General features: G+C 38.7%; 2 protein-coding genes across 2 annotated transcripts; both read right to left on the reverse strand.

The window, feature by feature from the left end:
* Window positions 1–362: 362 nt before the first annotated feature.
* LOC137274341 (uncharacterized) lies at window positions 363–2,144 on the reverse strand. Its single transcript, XM_067807489.1, has one exon. The coding sequence runs from the start codon at window positions 2,142–2,144 to the stop codon at window positions 363–365; it is 1,782 nt and encodes a 593-aa protein (XP_067663590.1).
* A 1,545-nt stretch (window positions 2,145–3,689) lies between these two features.
* On the reverse strand, window positions 3,690–11,459 carry LOC137274340 (uncharacterized). Its single transcript, XM_067807488.1, has 2 exons — window positions 11,380–11,459; window positions 3,690–6,727 (listed from the first exon to the last, which is right to left on the reverse strand). Exon 2 carries the CDS (start codon window positions 6,678–6,680, stop codon window positions 4,698–4,700), a length of 1,983 nt encoding a protein of 660 aa, XP_067663589.1. The 5' UTR covers window positions 6,681–6,727; window positions 11,380–11,459; the 3' UTR covers window positions 3,690–4,697.
* Between the last annotated feature and the right edge of the window lie 235 nt (window positions 11,460–11,694).

An 11,694-nucleotide genomic window follows, 5' to 3' on the forward strand; every position in this document is an offset into this window, starting at 1 on the left:
TGAAACAGCAGAAAAGGATCGGTTAGAGTACAGAGCCATAACTAAGTTTTTGTTAATCATTGGACATCTGATGAAGCTCATTGAAGAGTAATATATATAGCATTAAGAGTCATTAGGCGTACAAGTTGTACCCGTGATGCTGTCAATCACTCTTTCATGTGCTTCATTGGGTAGCCCTATGATAGATACTGGCGCCATGTGCATGTCAGTATTATGTTAATGTGAATGATACAGATCATTCTTCAATATCATACAGTCATGTTAAAGTACTTTAGGCTCAGATCTATTTGATAGTGTCTCATATGTCTCCTGGCTTGTATATTTCATTTACTGAACACACTGGATTAACAACCCACTATTTGTTACTTCACAATGTAAACTTCATTTGGCTCTATCTCAATTCTTTCAAGCCTAACAACTGGGCTAAAAATTAGTCTCTTGAGAAACAGCTTATCCTCCAAATGCACATCCATTTCATCAGTCTTTATCCGTCCTTCTGTGGAATGTTGAGGAAGACTAGAAAGCTCTGTTTCCTGTTTCATTTTGACACTTGAATCAAGTCCAGCTGTTTCAGGTTGAGCCTCTTTGGTGTTTCCATCATCCCCATAGCCTGAAATTGGTTCCTTCTTAATTTTCACAACAACGGCATCATCAGTCATTACTGTGCTGCATGTAGATGTTGAACACTTGGTGACAACAGCACATGCACTGTCTGAGAAGGAACAACTTGAACTACCGTGTACAGAATCGGCATGGGCTTCAATGTGATCTGCAAGTCCATCTGAGCTATAGACCTTGACCTGACACATGTTGCACTCAAAGCACATACCATCTTCTACTTGAGCCTCTTCTTCTGTGTCTGTTGTGAACACTTGTGCCTTTTCTTCCTTGTTTGTTGGGCCAATCTGTGTGTCCTCATCCTTGCCTGTTGTGCCTTCTTGTGCTGCATGTCTCTTATTCAAACATTTACGCTTAGCATGATAAAGTTTGTGATTTAACAGAAGGTATGGACTGGAATAAAGACTGGGGCACTCATCACAATAATATCTTCCCTTCATTAGTTTACATTTGTCTAAGAAATTATGTCCAAACATGTTGACACAGTATTCATAAGGTGGAGGTTTCACGGGCTTCTCAAACGACTGTCCTTTGACAGATATTAATGATCTGTATACATGGGTTTCCTTTTTCTTAAACTGATTCTTTTCCAGTTTCTGATTGGGCCTTCCACGTTGGTTCCCAATACTGTCTCTGTCTTCATCACTGTCACAGAGCTTGGAGTAATCTTCTTCACGCTCACTGTCAGAAGAAACACCAAGATCCTTCCTGTCACCTCCAATAGATGGCTTGCTTTTCCTCCCGGTTTCCTTCACAATTTGTTCAGAAAGTGGCTTGGACTTCACAGTTGTTGACTTGCTATCCACAGATATTAACGTTTTGTACAAAACAGTGTCCTGGGTCTTGGCTTTCATTATTTTCATGGGCCACTTCATGGGCTTCACCACCTTCTTCACATATTGAACACTGTCGTCCTCGTCATCATCATCATCATCATCATCATCATCATCATCATCATTAACATATATATTAGCACTTTCACACCTGATATTCCGGAACTTTTTCATTTTTTCCCCCTGATCTTTGATCAGATTTCTCTTGTGGTTTCTCTTGCCGTCTGTGAACAGATGTTCAACTGTAGTTTGAGTTGCAACTCCTTGAGTTTGCTGATAGCCTGTCTTCCAATCTGCTGAGAATGGTTTCATGTCTGCAGGATGAGTAATTCTGTGACAGAAAAGGATGTAAGGGTTTGGATAACTCTTCCCACACATACTGCAAACATAGCGTCCATTTTCTATCCAGCATCCCTCCAATTCTGGCATCTTATGGAAAGCCTCCACCATCTCTTCTTCACTCATTGTGTTGAAGGTCTTGTGGTCTGGTTTTGGCACACATCTTTGTGAGGCCATATTGTTCCCTTTCTGGCCACCCTTGTGAGTATGGTTTCCAAACAGAACCAGATTAGTAAAATTCTCCCCACAAACATTGCAGACAATTTTTAACCCCTCCATGTAAAATGATTTTTTGTGCAATTCCATACATTGCCTCTTAGGAGTCACAGTGATGATATTCTCTTCAAGAGACATGGAGAGTGATTCCTGCTGCACCACCTTCTATGTCATGGACTGTGAATCTGACAAACAAGAGTTATATACAGGTTACTAACAGGGACAGAATTGGCACTGGATACAGACACCATGTGGGACATTGTACACAAACCATTTGAACTTGGGTTATTTTTAAGAGGCCCTGATGTCAAAATCACATTCAGGAAAGAGGACTGATTGCCTTAAATAATGCAGCACTCAGCAATAAGCGAGATATGGTGGCAGTCTGTAAATAATCAAGTCTATACCTGACAATCCAGTGATCAACAGCATAAGCATCCATCTCCACAATTGGGAGATGATAATGAGTGTCAACCAAGTCAGCGAACCTCACCACCCAATTATGTAAATCTTACAAAAATAGGTAAATGAAATCAATTCTGAGATCGTCAGAGGTATTGGGCAAGAAGGAAACTATATGTCATCTGACCAATGACAGATGATTAAGGTTACATACTGTGCCCAAGGATTTTGAAGATTTCACTGCAATAGTTTCACCTGAATGGTTAAATAATAAAAATATTTACTGGAACCACAACTTCTTACTTGGACAGGCATGTCAAGAGACTTAAAAGGAGAGTAGATATTAACCCACAATCTAAGTAATTGTTAACTGAACTTAAATGTGCCAAAATGTTTAACTGTGTGACACTGTTATGACAAAATGAAGGGAAAGTCATTTATGGGCAAGGTCTCAAACTATGCCTATTTTGCCCAGCAACCTGTAACATGGACCCAAATGTTTTTATCTGCTATGACACCCACCCCCACTTCCCCTACCACCCACCCAGTCTTCCACCAAATGGCTCACTCATTTCATGCAGCACATCAAGATACTGGCAGCACTCCATGCCATAACAACAGGGTTCACAAAGTGGTAATGGCACTTTGTGAGACCTTTTTGAACAGGCTCATGGTTGTCAGTTGACACTAACAAACTGAAAACGCCTTGCACAAATGACAATTTCGCTATAACCATTCCCAAATTTGCCATTGCAACTGTCAACAGCTGTGTCAGCCAAGCATGGTTGTGCATATGCTCTGTTCCAGTAGAGTCCTATCTGGCAGTCATGCAATTTGGAACTAGAACTGGTTCTTGATTAAAATGAATAAACGTTCACTGAAAATCTGGAACTGGCAGTCAGCTGAGCTGCATGTAGGCACTCTCAAAGGGAACCTGGAACCAGCCAAGAAGCGCCCCCTGAGACTTGCAGGCCAAATGGTGCACCAGTGTCCAGTGATTGTGTTACTTTCATACACACACAGATTCAAAATTTTAACAACACTGATGGTCATAAAACATCAAAGGAGCCTTTTCTGGTGGTTGGATGTTGGTCATTACTGATCTCTGGTCAGTAACTAAATACAGGAATCACATGACCTCTAGTGCAACATTAGCTACAATATGTGTCCGTGTTGTGAGCATCTAAATGGAATAACCATCATTTTAAGCAGTGTTCTAAGAAATCGAGAACATGGTACTCCCTCCCATACTGAGTGCCTCAATACATAATGTAACACCTACCACAAAATTCTTTTTATTATCAGTATTAGGAACAAGACTTCCTCAATAATTTCCGATTACATATTCTGCTATTTGTATTTTGTATATATCCTTGTTACAGAAACACCATAATAGATACATCATTTGAATAACAACTTTACTATATTCACATGATGCAATTGTGTACATTATAAGTTGTTCACTGGTCACGATACCCTCAATGTTTGTTTATGTTCCCCTTTGGGCTCAGGGAACATAAACACAAGCGTTGAGGGTACTTCAACCCATGGACTCCGAGGAAAAAGTGAAAAACGTATTTATCTTACCTAACATCTCAACATTAATTCTGAACTGTTTTAAGCATAGGTATTGTATCGTACACTTCAGCCAACCTCTGTGAATCCAATGATTCGAATCTTGCATCTTGCAGTTTTTCCCAGCGGGTATTGTCATATTAAAATCGCCATGGTGTAATTCCCCTTCTTAACGTCCACAGGGACTACATTTGAACATTGTGTCAAAATTTATTCATTGGAAGATGAGACAAATCTTTTCGTTGCAAGACATTGTAGACAACACAAGAAAAACAAAATTGGAGTTATCTCCCTTTTGTCATGTTTCAATGTTATTTGAGATAAAGAAGTACTACCTCAAAATAGAAGAGCACTTATCCAATTAGAAAATGACATTTATGTGTGAGGTAAGATAAATACTGTTGATGATAGGATGACAAACAGTGAAATTTAGGTTTGACAACAAGCACCGTCTACTTAATAAAGGATGAAAATATTCACAGCAGATTGTTCCTGTGTTGGTACTTTGGACACAATATTTATGTTAAGTGGGTTATTGAAATATGGTTTGGGATGAAAATCTAACAGAATAACCAATGTGATGTACTTACCATTACAGTAGTATGACAGGGCCAATTTGGGCCAAGTTCAATCTTGTTAGATATTCCATTTCTTAAACACATGGAAATACCAATAACAATAGATCTATACCAATAACAATAGATCTCAATTTTCTTATTTTACAACATGAACTTCATTTGGTTCCATCTTAATTCTTTTAAGTCTAACAACTGGGCTAAAAATAGTTCTCTTGAGAAACAGCTTGTCCTCCAACGGCACACCCATATTAGTCTGCACCCTGTTTTCTGTGGAATGCTGAGGAAGATCGGAAGGTTCTGGTTCTTGTTTAATTCTAACACTTGGGTCAAATCCAGTTGATTCACGATGAGGTTCCATGGTGTTTGCCTCACCTTCATAGTCTGTGATTGGTTCCTGCTTACCTTTCGCAGTAATGGTGTCATCAGCTATTTCAGTGCTACAGGCAGATGTCGAAGCATTACTGATATCATCAAGAGCACTGTCTGAGAAGGTGCAACTTGTACCAGCTTGTGTATAAGCTGCATGAGCTTCAATGTGATCTGCAAGCCCGTCCATGGTGCCAAACTTGACCTGACATAAGTTGCACTCAAAGCACAAACTGTATTCTTCTTCTTCATCTGTTGTGTCTACCTGTGCATCACAGGTCTTAGTCACAGTGTGCGAAGACTTCTCATGATAAAGTTTGTGATTCAACAAAAGGTAAGGGCTGGAAAAAGTTTTAGGACATTCACCACAATAATACTTTCCATTCAGTATGTTACAATTATGCAGGAAATTCTGTCCAAATACATGTCCAAATGCAGGACTTTTGAGTTTCTCATTCATGTTATTGTTCTGCTTTACTTTCACCTCTGTATCATGGGACATTTTGTGCGTGAAAAGCAGATATGGATTGTCACATATTGCTGGGCAGACATCACAATGATACTTGCCATTGACCATTTTACATTCGTTCAACCCTGGCAGGCTATAGAACACTAACTTAAAATTTGCACTTGCAGTATCTCCTGCAGTGGAATCGATGACCTGATTCTCCAGAACCTCCTTGTGGGTCAATCTGTGAGTGAACAGAAGGTAGGGGTTGTCGTATGTTCTACTACATTTGTCACATCTGAATCTACTTGGACTCTCCGCTACACAGTCCTTTAACCCAGGCAGTGAGTGGAAAGCTTTCATCCTTTTGTCATTGTCCAGATCCGTGAACAATAAGCCCTTCTCACATCCTGGGTTGGTCATTTTTGTCTGTCTTCTTCTGTCTCCTTCTATAACAGGCACCATTTTCTTAACTGGATCCAATCTGATGATGTGTTCTGGAAGCAGCGACTGTGATTTCACAGACAATGACCTCTCTTCAACCGCCCTGTTCATTTTGCGGGAGTAAGTTTTTGTACTTTTTGCCAAACTGCTCCCAGTATTCATCTCCATCAGTTTCTTCACAGGCATTGTTGACTCCTGCATCAGACCCTGAACCTTATCCCCATCATCATCACTGTCAATAAATATGATGGGCGTGGAGCCATGAGCTTTACCCTCAATGTCCTGTGGTACCTTGAGCACTGTTTTCGTCACATCACCCATCACATCATCAGAGTCATCGGAACAGCTACTGCTTCTTTCTTTAAACACATCTGGGATGATGACATTATGCTTAGTGTTGTTACCTTTGACCTGAATTCTACCAGAGTTATTTGTGGTCTGGGTTCCAACTCCACCAGGTCCCTTGCTCACTGGGGTCATGCCTTCTGGATGGACTATCTTATGACTGAAGAGGATATAAGGGTTGGGAAAACCTTTCCCACACATATTACAATGGTACTGTCCTTGTGTATACCAACATCCCTCCAGCTCTGGCATCTTATGAAATGCTTCCATCATCTCATCGTCACTCATCGTGTTGAAAGTTTTATGGTCTGACTTTGGACCACTTTTGCGTGATGGCATATTGTTGGCTCTCTGGTCTTCTCCATGAGTGTGGTTTTCAAACAGAATCAGATTTGGAAAGTGTCCTCCGCAACCACTGCAGACGATTTTCCCTCTGTCCATGTGAAAAGATCGCTTGTGAAGCTCTACACTTTGTCTCTGTTGTGTCACAGTGATGATTTTGGGTATCAAAGACATGATGAATGAATCTGGCCGCACCACCCTCAATTTCAGTGACTGTGGATCTGACAAACAAGAGCGAAAGTCATTTAATGTGGCAGTTTGAAATTATTCCAACCATATCTGGAAGCCTGCAAATACTCAGATCTGGAACAGCCTGATGGTGGACTGCGTGAGCTACAGTTCTCCAATTATCGTCTTACAGGAAACATACAGGAACAGCTCCAAATAAGAGGCAGATTTGTGAAAATATGCACAATAATTCACCATTACCCAATGTATTCTTGCTTGCACAAAAATGTACTTAAGAAAAGTATAAAAACTCCAAAATAGGTTGACAACCTCAAGGGAAACATAGTGAATGTACCCTTTTGCCTGTGCACAGCTGTCAGGGGAGTAAGAGAGTAAGTTTAATTCTATGCCATTTTTAGCAAAATTCCAGGAATATCATGGCTTGGGACATCAGAAATCTGCTTCACACATTGCACCCATTCTTGGAATCGAACCAGGGTCTTCGGCATGACCAGATAATCCTTTAACCACTTGGTTACCTCACTATTCCTTTCAGGTGATGGTCATATAGGCTTTTCACAGGGTGCATTACACCTAATGCTGGAAGTGATTTGTTGACAACAAATTGATCTTTCTGACATACGGTACATTTACACATATTACGAATACACATTTGATCTGCCATTTCAATTAATTAGAAAAATTTGAAGTCCACTATACAGACGAAGAGTTACTCTGCTTTACCTCAAGCATTTGCTTCACAGACATTGAAATTTATAGACACTCACGCCATATTACCTTGAATGCATTCCAACTGACTTCTCATCAAAATGTGTGTAATTTGTACCCCCATCTGTCAGCTGGACAAAGTGAAATTAACTGTCCACTTCACAACTAATCAGAAATAGATTGCTGAATTTATTCAAGTATACACCAGTTCTTATAGATGTGTATTTACTGATCAAACACAGGCATCATGTTACATGACCTGAACTGCAATGTCTGACCATGTTCGCATGTGTTTGCTGATATCTGAATTTGCAATTGCAATATATTTCATTGGGTCATTATACTCGAAACTATTTTCACAAAATACTGAATCCCCTAGAAGGGAGTACATTTTCATGGGTGTGCACTGGATTCAAGAAAATATGTCTGTGATAGGTTCAAGGAATGGTTCAAAGTAACCAACAGAGTTAAGACACTAAATACACAAAGTTTGGTAGGTTTGCTTGTTGTTTAACACAGCACTCAGTAATATTCCAGCCATATGGTGGCTAGTGTTGGGAATTGGTTGAAATCTTATAACTAATGCTTGCTTCATTGTCAATGAACAATCAGTGAAAAACATTGGTTACCATCATTTTTCAGATTTTTATATCCAGGTTGTTTTTGCAGATATGCATAACATGATGCAACTTGCTACTTTAAGTAATGACTAATATATTATGAACATAAACTTCCTGGAGTCTTCAAGAAATATTTAGTCATGACTTTTCAGTTAGTGAAGTGAGTTTCATAAGACGTTTTCAGGCCTTGACAAGTTCGAAGATATGTGCCATCATCAAGTGTTTCAAACACTAAGACAGAAGTTCCCAAATTGTTTGTGTTTGATTATTATAAAATGAGATCGATTGATTGGTCATTTGGTCATTGCGACCAATCTTCCACTATTTCAGTTAATCGGAACACCACTAATGGCGGCAGTCTGTAAACTATATAGTCTGGTTATCAACTGTATGAACATTGATCTACACAATTTGGATGTGATGACTCTTGACCAAGTCAGTGACTCTGACCAACTAATCAAGTAACCTGCATCTTACAAGCATAGTTTACTGAAGACCAATTCTATGCCTGAAAGTCTCGAGGGACAAATACTTAGTCCTGACACAGAGCTACTTTACATCAGCGATCAGAAATTAGCTGTGAACCAGTAGGACATGACCAAACACATTTCTATGAGAATGGTATGGCTACTGCATTAACATACAGGTTACCTATATACACCTGTGAAGACTTTTAAAACAAACCTGGTATCTGAAATCTGGGGTTCTTATGTCTTCATAAACTTGGTCTCTCTCATACAAGTTCAAACACACACATCTGATATTGTCAGAGAGATTTGGAGAAAATGTTATTACTCAGATTCAACATTAAAAAGGCACACTCCTTCACTATAAGACAAATGTATTATTTGGATAACCTGAGAAAAGAAATGATGTGCTCAATTGCATCATAATTATCACAAAATACAACATTTTCAAATCAAGATTTGAAAACAGTCATCCTAACATTCCATATATCAAAAAAGATGTTGAAATTTCATATAATTAAAATAAATACAACTCAAGGATAAACGATAGTGTACCATCATTTCTCGAATTTTAGTATTTATTTTAGTTGAAGATGTCACCTGTTAGGTTAATTCATATCTCTGTAAATCTGGAAGATCATTATAAAAACTTCAGGAATTGTTTGCAAGTAGTGGACTATTCACTGTTTGTTGACTTTGCACAACAACAACAAAAAAAAGGAAGGAAAAAAAAAATTAAAAAGTTCAAACAAACACAAACATTTGGAAAATTATTATTACAACTGTGTACTATTATTATGCTAATGATTGAATATTCATCTCAGTTGAGTTAGTGAGTGAGTTAACATTTATCGTCACATCGGCAATCTTGCAGCCATATCGTGACAAGAAGAACAAGTAATACTGACATTGTAGAATGAATATAAGAAAATAAAACCCTGTTGACAACGAACAGTAAAAACACTAGTAAATATCACAGATATACATTTAAGACTAGTGATTACATCTAAAACAGTTTAACTATAGTGAATTCATCTCAGTTGCTCAAAGGCATTTAAAAATGTTCTGTACAACAACTGAAATAATGCAATACCATCTTCAATAACTGAATATATTGAGAAAAAAAAATTGTAAAAGCATTACCACATGACAGCAGAAGTTAAGAAGTAAAACTTGATATGGCTGCTTTAAAAAATTAAGTCTGGAACAGGTCGACCCATGGCCGACATTAAGAACACCATCTTAACATAGTCATGAACACTGGCATTTAGTCTACCAAGTCTGACCCCAATGATTACCATGATTGCTACTGCAACAAGAAACTATTCCTTGAAACCAGTTCTCATCATAAAGATGCATCCAAACCAATAATAATAATAGTAATATTGTGTTAGCTCCTGTAAAGATCTTGGTTAGAACTGATCTTCAGCACCCCATGCATGTCATGAGACTCTATTAAGAGGCAAGTAACGGAATGCTGTTGATCACTGGATTTTCCCCTCCAGACTCGATTATTTACAGACCTTTGCCACATAGTTGTCATATTGCAAAGAGTGGTGTTAAGCAACGACCAACCAACCTAATTCTCCAGTCCGTCACTTGAGCTGATTAGAGTTCATCACTATAGTTCATTGTAAGATAAATCAACATCTCAGAACCAATGTCATCCGTGAACATATGTAAAACATCCAGGTAAGATTTGATCTTCAGAAACCCATGCTTGTAAGAAGCAACTAATGGGATTGGGTGGTCAGTCTTGCTGATTTGATTGATGCGTCATCGATTCCCAGTTGTGCTGGTGCACATGCTGCTGATCACTAGATTGTCTGATCCAGCTATTTACAGACCCCCACCAAATAGCTGGAATACTGCTGAGTGTGGAATAACACTAAACCCACACACTCAGGACCAAGAGGGAAACTGTAAATGGCAACAGTGCTGATTAAATTCACAATGGGTGGGTAAAAAGAATAGTAGGTTAGCATAATTATAATCCTGATACAAAATTGGCATACATTATAATGTTCCTGCAGGACCAGGAAGACCCAAACATCCCCCCACATCTTTTATCAGTTTTAAAATTCGTGAGACTTTCTTCACTGAAAAGTCAAGTTGACAAACTTTAGGCTCTGTCTTCAATTCTTTTATGGATAAACATTACAAATTTATGTCAGACACTAAAATTTGGGAGTGGTATCTATAGTCTGTGTGATTTCATTTGAAGCTTATGAATTGCTCATAAACACAAAATCTAACAGATCATGAACAAAACAATATTTTGCACATTTACATGATATCAACAGACCAACTCTGATGATTCGTCTCATGATTTGAGACACCTGAATACAAAGTGTGTTTACCACTTGCAGGTAGAACAGACAGATGTGCAGGTGTGTGCATGAACAGATTGTAAATCTGTGCCATCTGGGCATATTTAGATCAAAATGTATTTGATGAAAGAAGAAAAGTATTATGTTACTTGTGCAACATAATACCCTTTAAATATGGCATAACATAAAATTGTGTCCAGTGTGTTTATCCAAACATTTTATGGATCTTTTCGGTTCTGGGGAGAATAGACCTCTTAATACCAATCCAGGGTTTCCTTTAGAAAGACATGCACCAGTACTCATCCACCCCGTTAAATTTCACTTTGCAAGACACATAACCTTAACCTAAAGCTATTTCAAGGTTTCTAGGCAAATCATATTACCTTCAGCCTGGTTTCCACTGATTTGTCCTGTGTGGGAAAACCTATGGACATACGTTTCACATACAATGTGGATCATTTCTGTCCTAAACACCAATGTAACTCATTCAGGGGAGATGTCAGTCTCTTAATGGTGTGTTTATTTAATAAATTACGATCACTACAGTATCCTGTCTCACCTGATATAGCAGAAACAACAACAAATCTCCACAAAGTCAACCACAGCCTCTTTCCTCCATGTTGTCGCGCTTCCGTATTGGGGATTCCTCTGGGACAAGATGATTTTCAAGGCTGAGGGGTGGTGATTTGTTGCATCTTATTGATGCCGCCGATGAAAGCGATAGCGTCGGTGAAAGGTCAATGAATTCTGTCAGTGAAACTACACTTAAGTGTTTCAATGATAAAATAAGGTTGACAGTTTGATAAAGCAGATGATAAACGTCACCATACCCCATACGTATCCCTTCAGTATATAGACTCGTCCATGACTCTTC

The sequence above is a fragment of the Haliotis asinina genome, chromosome 2 (assembly GCF_037392515.1).
Source record: "Haliotis asinina isolate JCU_RB_2024 chromosome 2, JCU_Hal_asi_v2, whole genome shotgun sequence".
Taxonomy (NCBI): Eukaryota; Metazoa; Mollusca; class Gastropoda; order Lepetellida; family Haliotidae; genus Haliotis; species Haliotis asinina.

Excerpts from the sequence above, each read along its gene's own strand:
- LOC137274340 (XM_067807488.1), bottom strand. The coding sequence starts at position 6,680 with ATGTCTTTGATACCCAAAATCATCACTGTGACACAACAGAGACAAAGT.
- LOC137274341 (XM_067807489.1), bottom strand. The coding sequence starts at position 2,144 with ATGTCTCTTGAAGAGAATATCATCACTGTGACTCCTAAGAGGCAATGT.